Source organism: Urocitellus parryii, chromosome 14 (assembly GCF_045843805.1).
Source record: "Urocitellus parryii isolate mUroPar1 chromosome 14, mUroPar1.hap1, whole genome shotgun sequence".
In the NCBI taxonomy this organism is placed as follows: domain Eukaryota; kingdom Metazoa; phylum Chordata; class Mammalia; order Rodentia; family Sciuridae; genus Urocitellus; species Urocitellus parryii.
The window spans coordinates 24,327,177-24,349,191 of NC_135544.1; the positions used below are offsets into that span (position 1 = coordinate 24,327,177).

The 22,015-nt window shown below is 35.9% G+C and overlaps 1 protein-coding gene across 1 annotated transcript in view; it reads right to left on the reverse strand.

Moving 5' to 3' along the window:
* Positions 1-538: 538 nt before the first annotated feature.
* Positions 539-22,015, reverse strand: part of Asah1 (N-acylsphingosine amidohydrolase 1) — a 38,210-nt gene continuing 16,733 nt past the window's right edge. The window contains exons 2-14 of the mRNA XM_026389433.2: positions 19,387-19,433; positions 13,757-13,847; positions 13,162-13,248; positions 10,018-10,096; positions 6,897-6,971; positions 6,022-6,067; positions 5,361-5,505; positions 4,793-4,847; positions 4,578-4,659; positions 3,600-3,731; positions 3,369-3,492; positions 2,887-2,943; positions 539-1,523 (exon numbers count right to left, since the gene is read on the reverse strand). Of these exons, the coding sequence (XP_026245218.2) occupies positions 1,434-1,523; positions 2,887-2,943; positions 3,369-3,492; positions 3,600-3,731; positions 4,578-4,659; positions 4,793-4,847; positions 5,361-5,505; positions 6,022-6,067; positions 6,897-6,971; positions 10,018-10,096; positions 13,162-13,248; positions 13,757-13,847; positions 19,387-19,433 (1,110 nt within the window). The 3' untranslated portion in view covers positions 539-1,433. The remainder of the gene's footprint in view (positions 1,524-2,886; positions 2,944-3,368; positions 3,493-3,599; positions 3,732-4,577; positions 4,660-4,792; positions 4,848-5,360; positions 5,506-6,021; positions 6,068-6,896; positions 6,972-10,017; positions 10,097-13,161; positions 13,249-13,756; positions 13,848-19,386; positions 19,434-22,015) is intronic.

Sequence of the window (22,015 nt, forward strand, 5' to 3'; positions counted from 1 at the left end):
TCACTTCATTCTTAAAAGAGGATCAACATTTGAAGCAAAGTTTTTTTTTTTTTCCCTTTCCATTAATAGAATCCTAGTTTAACACAAATCCTCTTGTACTTCCTCTTGATTTTCTAAATAATCCTGGAACTGCTATTGTTTTGTGGAAGCACCTGCTGTCTGGGGGAAGAGCTGCCTCTGGACACCTGCACGCTGGGTTGATACTGTGGCGTTAAGCGGAGGTAAGTATTAATCATGTAAGATTGTGACCATTTAGTCATACGTTTAATAACCCACTTACATAACCCTTGTTATTTAAGTCAGATATTATGTTCATCTTGTATTTCTTGATAATGACCCCCACCCCAAACCAACATGTACGTGTACACCCAGTCTGCATGCATGACTGCTGACACTACTTCCAGTGACTGTATACTGAGCATCATGATGCAACTGAGATTATAAAAAAATGAAGTGGACACAGTTTTGCACAAGTGGCATATATTTCACAGTTAATTGTGAAAGTTAGGAAGATTAACAATTTTTATTAGCTCTTTTCACAAACATTAATTTTTGAAAATATTTTAATAACTTTACTAAAACTTAAAAAAACACATTGATCAGAAGAACAAACAAAAAACTTGTTTATTAAATGAATGATACTTATGAGAATTTAAAATAATGAATTTGTTTCTTATTTTCAAGTCTTTGACATGTTTATGAATTCACAGAATCTGGGACTCAGTTTTTGAAGTTAGCAACTTCCTGGGGTTACTAGGAGGTAGTGTGATTATGAAAAAGGGAACACTTCTTTTTATATAAAAGACTGCCTTGCAAACTGATTACTTCAGGAACCCCAAAAAGTACTATTTACAGAGTCAAAGGTCACTTATTGCTCATTAAAAGAAATACTGAATGTTTGTCTCATCCTCCCAATCAAATGTAGTGAAATTGCTGTCACAAACAGCAAAGGCAATTGATTTTAATAGTAGTTGTTAGAACCAGAAGGAAAATACTGCTACACAGAAAAATATACAAATATGTAGATAAAAGTGAAAAACTGAATAATGTGAAGTGTTTACTTTTACATTATTCATATTCACACAAGAATTTGGGATTAAATGCCCACAGAGAATCTTGATTTATTCCATGGAGCTGGGTCCTACAATGGTTTAATTGCTTATCCCCATCCCCAAATGTCCAAGTGAAATGAAACTGGGCAAATTCTAGCTGTTTTACTTCACTTGAATTTACCCTAAAACAAGAAGAATCAATGATTATGGCAAAAATATTCTGTTAATCATAAACATACTGAGAAGGATAAGCTCATGACTCAAAGAGAACCTGCTTTCAATCTTAGTCTTTGAAAGGAGACAACATGGCTGCAGTGGTCAGCTGTTTGGACACTGCATCTTCATATCTTGGAAAGCAAATTCTGTGGCCCAGATGTGTGCTCACCAGCCTATACAGGGGTCTGGGCAATCCCGAAGGTAAGTTTCATAATGACCTTTGGTAACGTCAATCAAAGTTGTGAATACTGTCAGCTGAAAGAAAAGTTATTTTACATTAAGGATATTTTCAATTCAAAAATGTTCTGACGTGTTAGCATTTCTGTCCCTAAGGAATTTGTTTAATATTAAATAACTTTATAAAGCAATTAACATATAATTATGTTATTACACAGTAATATAGCATGTTAACATTATATCCTAATTAAATAATTAAAGCAAGCAACCAACATCAATAGAACCATTATTCCAGGTCATGAATATTAATTAGTAGGCTTGGGAGAATCTCCGGTTCTTTACAAGATCTTATTCCTAAGCAGTACACTGCTTTCCAGATTCACTTGGCCTTCCTCAATGTATAAGTGGCAGTCATACAAACCCTGGAAATATACTGCAGAGTAAACAGTTTAACTTTGGCTATCCTTATCTTCAAAGCATTTCAAATACAATGGGGAAAGTACAGGCACATATTCAAAGTACCAAACATACACCCAAGCCCACACAGCAGGCCACGTGTCTCAGGTAAGCCACACTGTGAGCCCACGTGAATCTGATGCAGGCAAAATGAGAAGCACAGCAGGGTCAGGGAGCTCAAGGAAGGCTTCCTGCAGGAGCCAGGTTTTAAGCGGAATGCTGAAGGATAAGAGCCATTTGTTTGGGCAGAGGTAATGGAGGCATGTTTATTTTAGGAAGAGGTGAGCAAAGGACCAGTGAAATAGGAGAAAGAACAAAAGGATCATGTACTTTTGTTACTTTTGTTTTTTCTTTTCTTTTCTTTTTTTTTTTTTTTTTTTTTTTGGCAGCACTAGGGGGTTCAGACCCAGGGCCTTGCACATTCTAGCAAGTGCTCTCTCACTGGGCTACATTCCCTCCCCGAGAAAGAACGTGTGGGATGGACATGTATACAACACAAAAGGAATGATTCTAGCAAACTGGATGGCTAGCAAACTTGTTATTTTTTTTTTCATTTACGCGTGGGGGGAAAGTAATGTGATAAAGTTCAGGGGAAACAAAACTCCACCAGGACACACAGCTCAGTCTGAAAATGGACTTCAGACTTAACTTTTGTTAAATTTTAGGTGCTAGTTGTAGAGTCTACCACAAGACTTATGACAGGAAAAAGTCACCTAACTGAAATGTGCTAGACCTAACTGAAATGTCAGGTAAATAAAGCTGGAAACAATACTCATGGCCAATTTGAATACTAAGCCACAATGATGAACTTCTTTAGCATATTCCAAAAGTCATGCTTACAGCCATATAAATGATGTCTTTTAAAAATCAGCCATAAGCCGAACATAACTTCTAGACTTGAAGTGACCCAAGATAAAGGTAAGATAAAGTATAAGCCCATATTCTTTCCCTAGAAGTAATTATATATGTATATATTTTAAAATACCTTGTTGAGGACAGGCTTTGTTGACAGGACATCATATAAGGTCGAAAAGGAGAGATTCTAGGACATAAGAACAGTTTTTGTTCAGCAAGTTAAACACAGCTGTTGATCAGCAGCATTCTATCCACACAAAGGGGTCAACAGAAACTAAGTGATTCTTCACTCAGCCTCCCTCAAGGGACTTACCTTGGGGGTCACTGCTAGAAACAGAAGTAACAGTTATAATATACTGCTTTTTTTCCCTCTTTCTTCCTCCCCTTTTAAAATTCTTCCCTGTTTTTTATTTATCTTTACAGAATGGTATCCAGCATTAGGGTAAGACAGAGAAAGGACAGCAAAATGTTGTTCTTTTAAGTTAAAATAACAAAACAAAAATTGAGTGTGGAACATCCAGAGATACTGAATAATACAAGACCAAAGAAAAATGCCACAACTAAGATAATCCTTAATGGAGACAGTTTCTATCCATGGCAATGCAAACATACCTCCTGTGTGGTGCGGTTCAGACACATCTTCGTAGGAGTTCTGCGGTCATCAAGGAAGAAGGGGCTTTTCCATCGGTCATAATTCGTCTGTACCACATACCATCTACCATTCTTAGGATCAAGTCTAGACACAAAAAGAGAGATTCCCTCTTAGGCTTCATGCCTTCAACTTGTACATATGTCAATCTAGGCTTTGGTTTCTACATATTTTGCTTTAAGAAAGGTACTTACTCATATACATCCAAAGAGTCTTTTCTTTCTCGTGTAATCACACAACCCTCCCCAGACCGGTTACCTCCCAGGATAAAGTACGCTGGGGCCAATAACTTGGTCTTGGTCAGTATATTCTTGGCTTCTTCATAACTAAATAGAAACATTTTTTTTTAAATCAGGAAACATCTTTAGTTGAATGGAAATATTTGAGTTCTGTGAAAACTTAGGGAACTAACAAATGTAGAAGGAACATGTTTTTAAAAACAGGATGGTAAGCAGTGGTTCTGGGAAGGAACGATCTCTCTACATGGTAAAATGCTGAACTGGGAAGTTTGAAAGGTCCCTTTAATTTGCAGGAGAAATGAAATGGCCTCCAGAGATCACCCTCCAGCCTTACCATCTCTGCCTTTAATTCAGCATCAGAAGACAGGGAAATAGTGTTATAATTACAATATACAAGATAGGGAATAAAAAGAAACATTGAAAGTTAGGACTATTAAAAATTGGAGTGAAGTATCAAAAATGACTACTAACTCATTCCCTATAAACTATTAAAAATAGGATCAATGCTCATTTACTCTAAGTCATTAGGTCGCAATATGGGCTGAAGATAAGGCAGTTCTGCTATTATAAAATTTTTCCACCACAGGAGACAATAACTTCTAGGTTAATATGTATTACTATTTAAATGAAGAATTTATTGTACAATTTTTCTTTTGTAGGAGGGTGATTTTTTTTTGGTACCAGAAAAAAAATTCATAGGTGCCCTTCATAGTGTCCATATCCCTAATACTTTTAAATAACTCAATTCCTTGCTACAAATAAAACACAACACAAAGAAAACATGAATGATTCAAGTGTCAAAGGCTCACCAAAGAAATTCTGCAATAGTTTCTCAATGGATATTATGCTAGATTTTAGGAAATGTTTTTGTATTTAATATGAATAACTTAAAATTAGCTAAATATTCAGTAATAAAGCAACCAATCACTTTACCTTGTAGAATTTTCCAGAACTGATCTAGTGATAAACCCTATCCACATGGCATCTTTCTTTCCCAAAATCCATTCTAGGATACCTGGAAGAGATCAAACATACCTAGTGTCAAAGGACATGAAAGAGGGTTAAGAGTATTTAACTAGAAGGCACAGACCATAATTTGTCTTAAAATGGCTGAGAAATTCCCATTACACTCTGAACACTCGACTTACCAATATAACCGCCATTCATACTAAAACGTTCATTTAGTGTAAGACTAAATAGCCCCTAAGAAAAAGACAAAATGATATGGTCAGAAACTTCAACCATCTTCTTTAAGACCCTATCTATATATTACAATGGTATATAAGTGCCTGGATTGAGTAATGGGAAATCCTAAGAGAAACCAAAATCATGATAATTTCCACCTTAACTTAGCAAGACTTTTACTTTTCTTTTTTTTTTTTTTAAGTTCGAAGCATTTCACACCTAGAATGTGAAATAAGTTAGGTGGGACATTGTTGGCTACACTTTTTGAACAGAAAGAATTTATGCCTAGCAGAGTCCCAGACCCTATCACAGATTTTGACTCCCAGCCCCTGATACCTGGTCACATGCTCTTTAATCTATGACACGCTCAGAAACCATTTTCTTATCTGCCACTTGATCTTACACCAATAAAAGTGACAAGAAGTACAAATGGATGAAGTTGAGCTTGTTTTCTTGGACTCTACCCTTCACAGATCGTAAAATCAGAACACAAAAGCTACCTGTAAAATTATGTAACAATAGATTCCTTACAGGTTTGAATCCTGTTAACATGCCCACGTAGCCAGCAAAGCTTGTAGCCTTGAAGACAGTTTTATTGTTTCTCTGGAAGTCCAAATTCACTGTTAAAGGTTTCAGTTCCTCAGTTACTACCCAGGTATTATTATTCACATTCCACCTACAAAAGACAAATTTTGGTGACATTTAAGAACAATGATGATAATAATGTTGAATATGATGAGAGCCAGGCATTACACAATGCACTTTATCTCCCTAATCACTAATGAGCAATACTAACAGAACTTTACAGTATAGGTGGTTTTATTCACAAGTTGAATAACTCTCCCAATATTACAGATTGTACAAAGTGAATCCCAAATTCAAAGTTAGGCATCAAATTACCTTGACCCTTTCAGAAAGGTCAAGAGGACAGATACAGAAGAGTGCACCTCTTCCTCCTGAGCAATAAATGAGGCATGCATCTGTGGTCTAAGTATGGTCCAAGTTTCAGCTCACCATGTGCAACTTCTCAGATACAAACTCTAAATGGAATAAGTGTGCCATCTTGTCTGGATACTAAAGAATCCAGTTATCTTCACTTATGGTCATTTTGGCGTGATTTGGGACTTAACTTTTCATCAGAGGTAATACAATCTACTCTTAAGAAATGATACATAGGATATTCCTTGCTTACCCAAGAAATACTCCAAAGTCCATGTTTCTTCCATGGAGTAGATGACCTATTTAAAAGGAAGCAGAATGACATACAGTAGCAGTTAACAAAGTTCAACTGATTATAAATCACAGCTGAACACTTCATTTTGTTAAATTACATTCACAACTGTTCTATCTAACCATAAGAATTAAGAAACAGCATGACAGCCTTAACAAGATCAAACCAGTGTTACTGTCACATTGGCAAGGACTCCTATAAAATCTGAGAGCTCAGGGTTCTAGGTAAGATCAGAGTACCTTTACAAAATAGGATCAATGGTCATTCTTTGGTCCATTACCAGGACACAGATGTCTTAACCTCAACTAATGTGATTTACCCAGTGCTTCCCTTCGGGGACTAACACCTACAGTGGACACCTGAAGGGTTTAGGTGTAGGCAGATTTATATCCAGAATGTAGGTCAAAAATGAGGGTGAATCAGGGCAAGTCATCTTATTTCTTGTACCCTGGGGAACATTCAGGAAAAGTATGAGAAAGTGAGGCTGCTATACATAGGGTCCCTTGGATGGAAACAACGTCTACCTGTGCCTCCAGAAAACTACATGTCATTACGTGTGTGAAGATAACATATGTCTAGGAGGACATAAGTAGTCTGTGAGGAAAGGAAGAATGTTTCTAGTTCTGAAACACTTTTTTCAAGTTTTTTGCACACCTGAATTAATCTTTAATAGGCATTACAGTGGTCTTAAAGGGAGGCTAGTCTTCAGTGCACTTGTGAAAAGTCACTGCATATAATATACACAGGATGTATATAGCAAACCTGGGTTTAGAAAGTTCTAATTTTTCATTTCCATGGTACTCTGTTTTGTCCACCTTCTCTCAGCATATATTTACCTTCTCTGTCTTCAGTTATTATTGAGGTACAAATGGTAAAAAATTCATAAAAAATGTTGAATGAAATAATTTCTCCTATGAGGAAAAAAAGGAAGAAACTTTGTTAATACATAGAACCATGACAACATAAGAAAAATTTGTTTTGCTTTTTGTGGTTCTGGGAGTATAACTGAAGGACTCACTTATGATAAGCATGCACTCTACCACTGAGCTATACTCCCAGCCTCAAAAAATGTATTTTAAGAAAAGTTTTACCATCTTCACTCTGTGTGTGTGTGTTTATCTGTGTGTGTGTGCGCGCGCACGCATGTGTGGCACACTTTGGTGCATTTCAATGCTGCCGGCTAATTAATCCTTGTGTACCTGAACACCTGGCTGGTGGGCTGCTGCCCTCCCCCACCTGGACTCTCTAGAATGACAATAAAACAAGTCCTCAAAGAGGGAACTATTTCATGAGTTCAAGTTCTAGGAATGCTGGAATTATGTCACATCATAACGTCCAAAATTTTAAACAATATATGGCATGCATCATTTTTTATTTTCTTTGGGGAACTCAAATATGATAATGTGATTCATCTAGCTCTTGTTTGTATGCTGAAAATGTATTTTGCTCAGATTTTTCAGAGTGTGACTAAAATATCTACAGTGAGAAAGGACAGCCAAGAACTATTAATGAGTTCAGAGCTACCGTGAAAGTCCATTGTACAATATTTTATTTTTGAATATTTTTCCAAAATGGTATGCCATTTAACATTCAAACCAAAGATGTACAATATACTTTGTCTATTTAATGTTCTTTATTCTACTCAATGCTAAGATACTAAGTGTAATGTGTTTGTCACCCCAATCCAATATTTGTTATTTCCATTCCAAGATTGAAGAAGATGGCATCACTATACCAAAACTAAAACTATACTACAGAGCATAGTAACAAAAACAGCATGTATTGCCACCAAAATAGACTTGTAGACCAATGGTACAGAATAGAGGACACAGAGACAAGCCCACATAAATACAGTTATCTCATATTAGACAAAGGTGCCAAAAACATATATTGAGGATAGCTTCTTCAACAAATGGGAAAACTGGAAACCCATATGCAACAAAATGAAATTAAGCCCCTATCTTTCACCATGCACTCAACTCAAAGTGGATCAAGGTCGTTGGAATTAAACCAGAGACTCTACACCTAATAGAAGGAAAAAGTAGGCCCAAATCCTCCTCATGTCAGATTAAGCCCCAACTTCCTTAATAAGACTCTTGTAGTGCAAAAAATTAAATCAAGAATCAATAAATGGGATGGATTCAAACTAAAAAGCTCTTTGTCAGCAAAAGAAACAATCAGTGTGGTGAATACAGAGCCTAATTTTTACCATTTGCACATTAGATAGAGCACTAATCTCTAGGATATATAAAAAATACAAAACTCTTAACACAAAAAACCAAATAACCCAATCAATAAATGGGCCAAGGAACTGAACAGACACTTCTCAGGCAAGGATATACAATCAATCAACAAATATATGAACAAATGTTCAACATCTCTAGTAATTAGAGAAATGCAAATCAAAACTAAGATTTCATCTCACTTCAGTCATAATGGCAGCTATTAGGAATAAAAACAATAATAAGTGTTGATGAGGATGTGGGGAGAAAGGCACCTCATACATTACTGGTGGGTCTGCAAACTAGTGCTACAAATATGGAAAGCAGTAAGGAGATTCCTTGGAAAACAACTTGGAATGGAACCACCATTTGACCAACCTATCCCACTCCTTGGCTTATACCCAAAGGACTTAAAAACAGCATACTATAGTCATGCAGCCGCATCAATATTTATAGCAGCACAATTCACAGTAGCTAAATTGTGGAACCAACCTCGATGCCCTTCAGTAGATGAATGGATAAAGAAGCTGTGGTATATATACACAATGGAATATTATTCAGCATTAAAAGAGAATAAAATCATGGCATTTGCAGATAAATAGATTGAGATGAAGAATATTATGCTAAGTGAAGTAGGCCAATCCCAAAAAAACGAATGCTGAATGTTTTCTTTGATATGAGGATGCTGATCCATAATAGGAATGGGGGAACATGGAAGCAATGAAGGAACTTTAGATAGGGCAAAGGGGACAGAGAGGAAGGGGACATGAGGGTAGGAAAGACAGTGGAATGAGATGGACATCATTTCCCCAAGTACAGGTATGAAGACACAAATGATGTGACTCTACTTTGTGTACAGAGACATGAAAAATTGTACTCCATATGTGTACTATGAATTGAAATGCATTCTGCTGTCATATACAAGGAATTAAAATAAATAAATTTTTTAAAAAAGGAAAAAAATGGGGAAAAGACCTTGACACACACTTTACTTTTCCCGAAAATAAAGAAACAAAGACATAAGAAAAAGGTCAACAAACTGAAAGTAATAATCTCAGTCAGCAGGGAAAATGCACATTTAAACTAAAATGGGTTATCATGACCTTCAAAGAAGTAGCTCAAATATAAATGACACTACCAAGTGGAGAAGTATCAAGTGGACTTGTATCAAGCGGAAAAAATAAAATTTTCATATTACGCTGTCAGTTGATACAATCACATTACAACACTGTTTTGCAGAATCTAAAATTATACAGCTATTCTTTAACCTAACAGTTTACTTCGTAGGTATATATCCAAAAGAAATTAGTACATATGTCTATTAAAAGACAGTCACAAGAATGTCCATACTTACTTTATTCGTAGTATTCAAAATATTAATATTCACAATATTCTGCTCATATAGCAGCATACTACCTGTGCATGAAACCACATACAACAGTTCAAATGTTCAGTTCTATTTTTAAAAAGTTCAAGAAAAGGTAAAACTAATCTATGGTGAAGTCAGAAGAATGCTCATCTGAGGAGGTTATATTCTGCAAAGGCACATGGTGGAGCATTCTGGAGTGCTGTAATTTTCTGTCTTTTGGTCTGATTTGTGACTTTGCATGGATGCTTTTTTAAAACTTCATTGAGATGTATACTTAAGACCTGTGAATTTTACTATATGTATATCATACCTAAGTAGAAATATATTATTTATTAAATGTTTTATACATTGCAAAGTAAAATTTACCTAAAGGTATTTCAGTAACATCTGCAATCCCCTTCATTTCCTCTTCAAAAGGACCAGAAAGACTGTCAAGGAGACCAGGCTGAAAATAAATACATTAACAGTCATTTTACCTAAGAGTATGCTTTTGAGATTTTTGAGATCTGGTTCTTTGATATATACTTTGTTGTCCAGATACTCTTACCACAAGAAGTGATATGAGTTTCTTAAAGCTTTTTTATTTTTCCTTTCAATCTGTACTGGGGATTGAACACAGGAGTACTCTGTCACCCAGCTACATCCACAGCTAGGCATTTTCCCATCATGTATTCTAAAAACTTTTATGTAACAGAAAATGTTGGGCCTCTAAACAGACACCCATGATTCTCAGGTTGTTTTTTTCTGCCTGATCCTTTCCCCATTTTCCAGAGCAAAGGAACTGAAAAAATTCCACGTGGATGAACCAACATGACCCACAATCCAAAAACATTTCAACAAGCACTCTTTATCTCTGCTCAAATTCACCCTCTAGCCATTGGCACACACCACATTCCCACAACAACAGACGTGCACTATTCTATTTATTTATAAAACACTTTGTCATGGTTGATGGATAATCTTTTTTTTAATGTTGGAATTATTTGATAGTTTTATTATGTAACATAATTGTTACTTAAGTTCAGTTAAGTTTCTTAAAGCTGACATTACAAAATAAAATTAACTATAGCTGGAAAATTAATGAGAAATACAAAACTGGGCAATTCCTGTTTGTTGTACTTGGTATAACTAATTAAAACAAATAAAACATTGTTAAAAAACATTATGGGAAGAGAGCTATTAACAAAGTCAGAAAATTATATAAATTACACTTTTATTATAATTTATAATTGTTTAATTTATGTTTTTATTTACTTTATTTATTTATTGGTACCGGGGATTAAACCCAGGGCACTTAACCACTGAACTACATCCCCAGCCTTTTTTCTAAAAATATTATATTGGAGACAGGGTCTTGCTAAGTTGCTGAGGTTGGCTTTGAACAGGTGATACTCCTGCCTCAGCCTCCCAAGCCTCTGGGATTATAGGCCTATGCCACCACACCCAAGCTTTGATGGTTAATCTTGAGTTAAGAAACATTAACTTGATGTTAGTGAACAACAGATACGAGCAAAATCAGTGGTATACAAATCATACTTTTTTTTAAAAGTATTTATTTATTTTTTTAGTTTTAGGTGGACACAATATCTTTATTTTATTTTTATGTGGTGCTGAGAATCAAACCCAGTGCCTCACGCATGCTAAGCAAGCAAGCTACCACTTGAGCCACATCCCAGCCCCACATCATACTTTTATTCTCAACTACAACTACTTACTAATACCAAGATTACAATTTAAGTTCACAGCCTTTTGCTAAGATAATATGCTTAAAATTCAAAAGTATTATTTTTTTAAACTAACTAGGTAATGTGTCTTAACTAAGCATATTATTTTTTTCCCTATTAATTCAAAGCATCGTATAAGTGGAATGTTCTGGCCAATTTCACAAATGTGACTTCAAGAATATTGATTAAACATTTATTGCATCCAAGCACAATGCTTTGCATAGAGTATGTCATTTAATCCTTACAACTACCATATAAAATGTGTATTATTAGTAAATATCATTCTAATAAGGAAACAGAAATTTCATAGGTGCATGACTGATACAGACTTAAAACCCAATGTCTGATCTAAAGCATGGTACCAGAACACTGTGCAATGCTGCCCACCCCCAACATTCAGAGTAGAGGGGAACTTAGGGCACATGGGGTATGGGTGGGCATTTTTCCTTTGCTTTTGGCAACTTTCATTTTGGAGAAGTATAGTAAGTAAGCATGAACATAAAGGAGAGCCTGAACCAAAAGTTAAGAATACAAGATAACAGGATTGGTGACTGGCAGGTGCAAGTGTCCCATGGAGGAGGTGCCCAGATCAGCCAGCCTCTAGGACAGTGATTTCCAACCAGGACAGTTCTGCCCCGCAGGAGAAATTTGGTAAGTCTCCTGACACTTTTGGTGTCATAGCTGAGGGAGCATTACCAGCATTTTACAGGTAGAAGCCAGGGATGTAGCCAAAACAAAAAATTATTACTAGTGCCCCAAATCTACCAAGGGTATGGAAATCCTCCTCCAGCCCTCCATACCCTTCAGTAAAGACTAAAGGAGGTTATCCAGGCATGGTGGCACATGCCTGTAATCCCAGCAGCTGGGGAGGCTGAGGCAGGAGGATCAAGAGTTCAAAGCCAGGCTCAGCAAAAGCGAGGCACTAAGCAACTCAGTGAGACCCTGTCTCTAAATAAAATACAAAATAGGGCTGGAGATGTAGCTCAGGTCCTTGAGTTCAATCCCTGGTACCCCGCCCCTGAAAAGAAAAAGACTAAAGAAGGCAATGAGGATATCTTTGGAGGTTCTAGAGGGCCCTAGATATTCTTCTACTGGTTCCATCTAAATGATAAAGAGGCTAAGAAATGGGGTCTTCCTGCATGACCAGGAGGAAATGAAGTGGTTTGGTGATGGCATTACCACATGAAACACTCAACCCAGTTGAGTTTCGAGGATCACAGCTACTGAGGGACTCCACAGGAGACAGGGCTGGGTTGAAGGGGTCATTTGGTCATTTCTAAAAGAAATCTCTAGGTATCCTGATATACTCAGGCAAAGTATTTTCTTTTTCTAAACTGAATTTTCTTTCTTTTTTTGTTGCTGGGGATCAAACCTAGGCCTTTACACAAACTGAGCATGACATCCAACCTCTGAGCTACACCTCTGGCACAAATCAAGCTTTGAAATGTGAACTTACAAACCTAAGTATAAGGGCAACAAATTAATTCCACAATCCCAGAGGAAATCCATGTATTTGCCCATTGCTCTGTAAAATAGTCCATACTGTTAATAAACAAAGAGCAGTTAACTGCCCAATTGCCATGCTTTGTGTCTTGTTACTCTAATATTACCAATGCCCAGAATTTAAAATCTCTTAAGTTTTGACAGAATCTACAATAAATGCAAATATGTCCCAAATTCCTGAGAAGATGTGGTTGATTTATACCTTCAAATAAATCCTGAGCATTTTCTGGATTCTGGGTATATATGTGTGTGCTTAAGATTCATCATGGGAAATGTTTCTTACCAGCTTTTGATCCACCAACTGTACAATTTTTCCACTTGGCACAAATGCATTTACTACATTCTTCATAGAATTCACTAAAATCTTTAACTGAAAAAGAAAATATTTAAAAAATAAAGAAGTGCTGAATTTAGACTAATATTGGTATAACAAAAACAAATGCAGAACTTTTGACTTACTCAAGTAGAGCAAAATTAAAGTGTTACTTGAAAATATTTTCATTCAGTATACTAACATATTTTGTCTTTTTTAAACATACTTTTTAGTTGTAGATGGACACAATATATTTATTTATTTATTTTTATGTGGTGCTGAGGATGGAACCCAGTGCCTTACACATGCGATGCAAGTACTCTACCACTGAGCTACAGCCCCAGCCCCCACAATTTTATCTTTTAAAATGATATTTGCTTCTTAGTTATTTAGACTATGAAGAAAAATGATGCAAAGGAAAAAAGCAATTATAGAGGAATGGCATCTTCTCTGCAAGTATCAAAAGCAAACTTTGAAACTATTTGGTAGGTGATTTCATTAAGTGTTCTTTTATAAAAACAGTTAAATTCAGTAAAATCAGGAAGATTTAAGAATCATAACATACCGTTGATGCCTTTTCAGTCATTAATTCATGCCATCTTTTGTAGGGTGGTAAGTCAAGATTTATGGTGTACCACGGAACCGGTCCTCTATAGCTGTAAAAAGAGGTGTACCATCTTGACATGTTGACAGTGGTTTCTGAAGAGGTTAGATAACTACATTTACAAGGATATACTATACACATATTCTTAATAACTGTATAGAAGTTAGCTACTCAATTCAAAATTTTCAAAAAAAGTGCAGTTTCCACCCATTGCTTCTGCCCTCTATTGCATAATTTTAAGTAGTCTCAGAAGTCTCGAAGTAGAATTATACATTCTGGAAGTTTAATGTAACTTAGAACTTTGTGAAATAATTAATTGGAGCTCAAAAGCTATAACCTAAATATTTCTGACAGAAAATACCTATCCCTTTCCTTCCTAAATATCTGCAAAGATTTAGTCTAGGCCTGCATTCATCTCCAATTATCTGACACTATTGCCAAATCACTGAACCTTGAATGATGGTTCAGTGAGGTCATCTCTGAAGCTCCAGAGCTGCAACAAAAATTAGTTTCCCATAATTGGCTTCAAGAAACTTCACAATTCTTCCAGCCAAACTGACCTTCCTCAGTTGGCATCCCTCTGTACCAAGTGCAAGTTCAAGCACTATTCAATTCTCCAATATCCTACTCCTAAACTTATTACATACAGCAATTTCTATTATGAGGATATAGCAATGTCCACTCCCTTATTTATGGAGCTAGGCTGGATTTCTGGTGGATGAATTCTATACCTACCTCTGCTGTTACAGAAACATAATTTTCTGGCACTTTTTACCAAACTGAAATAGTTGTTGAGGGTGTGCTATTCAGTGATTTATCAGCTTAAGGCTACACCTAAAGATACCCATCATTCAATCAATGGATTTTAGGTATAGCCTTAAGCTCTATTCCAGAGAAAGGTAGGGTGTATTCTGGTGTATGCTGCAATGTTATCAGGTTCTTAAATTAAAATGTTTTCTGGACTAACATCTATAGCAGGTGATGGGTTATTTCCTAAAGGCCATTTACTGTGCTTCCATGTATACCTGTACCATCATGAATACTTCATGCTCTAAATAATGCTGCATATGTAGGGTTCTGGTATATGTATAAAGTTTTATGAAACTCTTAACTAGAAGTCATTTATGTTGTGACTTAGGTAAGAAAGAAAAGCATATTCAATTTTGGAAACATACATTTAAACAAAATAGCAATGAATAAATTTTGTTCTTCTCAAAGCATTTTCAAGTTCCCCATTTCCTTAAAGAGGTGATATCTACGTGAAATACTATAATACTCAAATCCTTGAAAAAGGCTTTCATTATAACAAATAAATTCCTTTCTAATTGGCCATAATTTCATATGTAAAATTCTGTCCCACAGTTCAATAATCTCTTACCTCTATTATGGGCAGATATTACCAACCTCCCCTCTCCCCCAAGCATGCATTTGGATTTCATGCCTAGTAGCAATGATACATTGGTGGCCCATGTTGGTGGCAGTGCCATAGGATATGTGTTTTCCACATATGAACCCAATCAACTCTTTTCCCCTTCATAACATCCAACAAAGCCCAAATCATGTCCCCATATTTACCATAAACCCGATTCTTTCTCAGACTAGAGTTCTGAATAGGTTCAAGAATTTCAGAAAGAAAATGAGGAGGAAGGAGCTCATCATAGGAGGGGATTTTTGTGGGGATGGTGAGATCCCAGAAACCTTTATAATAAAATTTCTACTAATCACACTTTTTTTGAGAGAACTGTAAATCTGATTAACTAAAATTATTTTAATAACTTAAGTTTAACATCATCCCACATTTTACTTCTCATTAAATATTTTTCTAAATTATCTCAGTATTTAGCATTTGCTTCTCAATTTCCTATAAAAATAAAAGAGTATCTACCTTATGAGGGTAAAGATGATTACATGAAATATGCAAAGAACACATAGCAACATTGGTGCTCAATCAATAGTAATCACTGTAGTATATTCTCCTATGTTACCACAAACAATAAACATCATTTAATTGTTTTTGAGACTTAGTCGAAGTCATCATAACCTTAATCATATTGCCTGAACCCACAAGGATCCCCAAGTGGTTTGGAAACTAGTCCAAATGACATAGCACATACACACAAATAAGGGAGCAGATGCTAAGCACCAGTGAGCAGTACAAAAACAATGCTTAATGGGATTCAGATGGATACAGTGGTGATCTGGCTGTCATTCTTGGATCTCTGCATTGATATGACTGGTCAGGCTAGATGAGCAGGTGTCTCTTTCCTCCCTCATAGCTGCCCATGCATGCCATCAAAATCTATACAATGGATTGAAAAGAATGAACCCACAGGAATAGGAAGTTTATCATTTAAAGGTATATGAATGCCTCACATTTCCCCCAGAGTTCAAGATATACTTAGATCAGAAAAGAGAAGGATCAGAGTAGAGCTGAGGATTTTGGTTTTGAAAACAAGGCTGGGGAGGTAGGAAGAAATCCAGCAAGAAATACAATACAAGGAGAGAGACATCCATAAATATTATGTATGTGTACAAATGTGTATGTGTTTAGTATGTGTATACACACACACACACACACACGACAATGTGGAATCAGTTAAGTACCTGATCAAGGAAGGTTTATGGTTTGCAGGACAATAAATTCACAAATACATGTGAAGTACACACAAAAAGGGAATGGAAAAAGGACTTAAATGTGGAAGGTATTCATTCATTGTTCAGTATTCAATGTTCAATAATTGGGGCCATGAGATAAGCCAAGTAAAGCAATCAATAAGTCAATCAAAGCCAGGATGGTGCCAATGGTGACAGAAAGGATGATCTTCTGAGTGCAGGCCATCAATGAGCAAGCTGGAATATGCACTGGCTCAAGGATAACATCCAAATTGGTTACATAAAGGTAAGTAAATCAAAAGAATTTGGATGACTAACCAAGGAGATGAAAGCTCTCTACAGTAAAAACTACAGACCACTAAAGAAATGGAAGACGACCTCAGAAGATAGAAATAACCATACTACCAAAAGCAATATACAGATTCAATGTAATCTCCATCAAAATACCAATGATGTTCTTCACAGAACTGGAAAAACAGCCCTTAAATCCATCTGGAAGAGTAAGACACCCAGAATTCCAAGAAAAGTGATGCAGAGGCATCACAATACCTGATCTCAAATTACACTGTTTTTTGGAAAAACAGAATGGTATAGGCATCAAAAGAGATACAAAGACCAATGGAACAGCAGACACAGAGATAAATCCACATACTTACAGCCATCTGATACTTGACAAAGGTGTCAGAAATATATGGTGGAGGAAAGACAGTCTTTAAAACAAATGGGGCTGGGAAATCTGGATATCTATATGTAGAAGAATGAAAATTAGATCCCTACTTCTCACCTGTCCCCAAGTCAAATCAAAATGAATCAAAGACTTAGGAATTAAACCAGAAACCTTGCAACTACTAGAAGAAAACATAGGGTCAATGCTCCATAATATAAGTACAGGCACTGATTTCCTCAACTAGATCCTTAGAGCTCAAAGAAATAAAACCCAGAAACAGTAAGTGGGATGATTTCCTCAAGCAATCAGGGAAATAAAAATCGAAACTACACTGAGATTTCATATCACTCCAGTCAGAATGGCAACTGCCAAGAACACAAATAATAATAATAAATGCTGGAGAGAATGTGGGGAAAAAGGAACACTGATACATTGTTGCTGGGACTGCATAGTAGTACAACCACTCTGGAAAGTAGAGTGGAGACTCCTCAAAACAACAGGAATAAAACCACCACACTCCTTGGTATTTACCCAAAAGAACAAAAACCAGCATATTATAGTCATATAGCCACTTTAATGTTAATAGTAGCATAATTCACAATAGCCAAATTACGGAATAAACCCAGATGAATAGATCAAGAAAATGTCACACACACACACACACACACACACACACACACACACACACAATGGGGTTTTACTCAGCCATTTAGAAGAATAAAATAATGACATTTGCTGATAAACAGGTGGAAGTGGAGAAGATCATGCTTAGCAAAGTAAGCCAGACTCACAAAATCAAGGGTCAAATGTTTTCTCTCATGTGTAAAAAAAATAAGGAAAAGAAGGCAGTGTATGTGTGGGGTGGGGTGGGGAGGGCAGATCAGATATCGTATAGGGAAGATCAGTGGAATAGGAGGAGAATGAGAGGAACAAAGGGAGGAAGGAAGGGGAAGAAATGTGGAATGATTGAACAATATCGTGTTATATGCATATATAAATGTACCAAAGGGAATTTCACCTTTATGTATAGAAAGTACCAATAAAAAATAAATAAATAAAGGAGTGAAAAAAAGAGCAGTAGAACAGAAGAGGGGAACAGAAAAGAGAAAAAGGGGAGATGGGGAATGAAATCGAATTCCTTAAATATACGACTGTCAAGATGAACCCATATACTGTGTATAATTATAATGCTGTAATATAAAAAAGATTTTGTTATTACAGCTTCACTCAATCAATGGTAACTTATACTCAATTAGTAGTAACCACCATCATATATTTTCCGACAAACAATAAATATAATTTAATCATTTTTGAGATGGAACATTTGCCATGTCCAGGTCATCATGATATCAATCATATTACTTGAACTCACAAGGCTCCCCAGGTGACTTGGAAACCAGTTCAAATGACACAACACATATGTACAAATAAGAGTGGATGCCAAGCACTCAATGAGTAGTAGAAAGAAAATGCTCCATGGGATTCAAATGGATATAGGGTGATCCTCCAGTGTCCCAAGGATACTGGGACAGAGGCTATTTAGAATAGATAATTTAAAAAAGAACAATAAACAAATATAATTTGGAATGTTACAAAAACTGAAGATGCTACCTTGATATTACTGGTTAGTTATTATACCCTGCTTCCCTCCAATCCCCAACTGTCTACTTTCAGTGAGAAGGAAGAAGAGGAAAGATGACTATTCCCTATACCCTTTTTTTGTTCCCTACATTCTGTACCCTCTAGACCTCTGAGCTATTATGTTTTTCTCATAGGCCCATTTCACCCCTAAGCATTTGGAAAGACCAAAATTAAGACTAAAAATAATGTCAAACTAAAAATAATGTCAGACACACTAAAACACAGCATTGGCTCTTCTGTTTTCTGTTTTGTCCTCGGCAGCTTTATCGAGTCAAGGGTAGTTTCTTAAATGGTTCATATGAGCTCCCAGGCTTATCTGTTACAGTATAATTTAGAGGCTTATACTCAAGTATAATGGAGAATCATAGTTCAGCTTGAATATAAGCCTTACGTTTGACGCAGATGAGAAAAATGCTTGATGATCCCTACCTCTGGTGAAAAATGGAAATCCTTTCCTTTCCTATGACTTTGGCAGGTCAGAAGTGTACATTTTAGTCATGGATTGTTTTCTTATTTGTCTAACATGTTAGTCATACGCATAAGATACACATCTAAGGAAACCAAACTGTCTCAGGATGGGAAGAGGTGACTTTAGTTTCTATTCACTATTGTTATTTTCATGACAAAACATTAAAAAAAAAATCTCTACACAGGTCATATGTTTACTCACGTTGGTCCAGAAGGAGGATAAGTTGATTTTCTACAATCTTCTGTCCACTAAAAGACAAAGAAAATTAAAGATTTCAGAAAATGGCAAATACTTGCTAACTGAATAGGCAATCTGTAAAAACAATTTTAGTTAGACCATTTCAAAACTTCCTAAGATAAATCTTTCCTCTTAAAAAGAAAAAACAAAACAACACAAACAAACAAAAAAGCACTTCTAAAATCCTATACTGTTAAGGTCTCAATTCAATTTGCACAAGTGCTAGGTGTTATAATTTAGTTCTTTTTAAAAAAATATTTATTTTTAAGGTGTAGATGGACACAACACAATGCCTTTATTTTTATGTGGTGCTGAGGATCGAACCCAGGTCCCGCCCGTGCTAGATGAGCACTCTACCACTGAACCAGAATCCCAGCCCATAATTTAGTTCTTATATTATAAATATATTGAGTAAAGAAGAAATATAAGCAAATAGATGGAAAATGTTTTTACTACATAGGCTGATTTATTACCTAAGGTAAATGATTTGATAGGAAGTGATATTACCTGAATTTCTGAGCCAACTCTCTTCTAAACTTGTTCTGGGATTTGCATTCCAAACCAGATTTTCAGGGCACACTAAATGGGTCCTTCATAATCTGTCCATAACTTACATCCTCGCCTCACCTCCCAGCACTCCTCCTAATATGTATAGCCACCTGCAAGCACTTCCTATCACCCTTCCATGCCTGTGCGTGTGCTGTGCTTTCCTCATTTCCTAACCTGGAGAACTTTTGGTTCTAACTTCTAAGATCCCATTCAGATACTTTCTTTTTAGTGAAGTCTTCATTTAACTCCCCTGTGAAAATGGCCACCGCTCCTCTATACTCCCATAGCATTGGTACACATCTCCATTACCATATTTAGGGCATTGCATTATAATTGTTTGTCTCTCTCTTCAATACCACACTGAACTTCTTGATGTGAGGGCAGCCTCAACATTGAGGTCACCGCCTGAGACAATGAATGAATAAAACTATTTTAGGGATAGTTGCTTAATCTTGGTAGCAAAATTGAATTTTCTCCTAAAACAAAATTATCAAAAAGTCCATGCAGATTTATGCTTATTAGTAGTTCAAGATGGCAAATATGTTTGTCTTCTTTCCCCAAGAGACTCAATACATAAAATAATTATTTTTTAAAAGTACTAATCTATAACAAGTGGAGATAGAGTAGGGAATGGAACTATTGGAAATGTAGATTAAACTCAGAAAATATATCTGATGCAAATTTTGTGAAGGAATGGAGATCTTAGACCTTGTTTTAATTTTTCATAGCATGGGGAGTATATAAAGCTATCTGACATTACCAGTGATTCAGACATTTAACAGTTGTCAAAATGGCCTTACTGCAGTATAATTTGTCATATAAATATGTGTTTGCCTTATAACTTTGGGTTGAATTAATGAAGAAACAATATTAAGTCTTTAGCAAAAGCTGATTTCCAAAGCTGTTCATATTCAATAACAGGGGTTGAGGGAAGTAGCTCTTGTTCAAAAAAATTTCGGTCTCAGCTCTAATCCTCAAAACTTCACTGTTAACCAAGTCATCTAGCTGCTCTGTTGTATAGGAAAGTCAGGAATTCAAGTTCTATTTCTGATAAAAATTCACAAAAAAATAATGGTCATAGCCACAAAAGTGAAGTTCATGGTTTATATTGCAAGTTTACATGTTAGATTCAAATATTTTCCACAAAAGTTTCTGACAATGATTAATACCACCAATAACCACATATGCTCGGTATGTTCTCAAGTTTTATAAATTTGTTCAATTCAGCTTTTTTCTGCTCATAGATATTTTTACCTCTGTTAACCATTATATATCTTAGTAGATTAAAACATGAATTACTATTTTCTCTTCTTTGAAGATTTCTTTCCTTCCTTCCTTCTCTCTCTCTCTTTCTTGTGCTAGGGATTGAACTCAGTGCCTCATGCATTTGACTTGTCTTTAATTGATATTGATTGTGCTCTCCAAGTTTCGGATAACTGTTCTTACTTAAAGACATGTGGAACAACTTTTTCTAGTGATATTTCTTATGCTGCAACAATCAAATACAATTTAATTCAGTAATCATTGGTAAATGGCTTTCCTTGCTTGGCTAAAAATGAGCTACTTGGAGACTTATTTTGCTTGTGGCCTCACTTTTTATATTATGTAAACATTTCTGCAATGATGACATGGTGTGCTTTTCAATTTTCTTGTTTTTCTGACCATTACTTTCCGCTAAGTTGAGAACACTGTGGTGACTGCTTGATCTGTTCACATGGCCTGTATTGTTTCATCACAATTCTAGCACCATTACATAATAAAGACAATGCTTTGTCATTTAATTCAATTTCAAAACAGTGCACATACCACTTTATCCCAAAAGATAACTGTTGAGGTCCACTGTTTTTCTTGTTTTGACATGATTAGCATGCACTAGCAAACTTTTTTAAAGGTAAAATGTGATGAAGGACGGCCTTGTCACTGACTCAACTAACTCTACTTTGTTTCCCAGACTACATCTTGTGTCTTTGACTATCACCTCTCCTTCAAATTGTAGAATTAGTTTCTTCTGCAGTAACTTGGATCAGGAGCAATAGGTCTGATG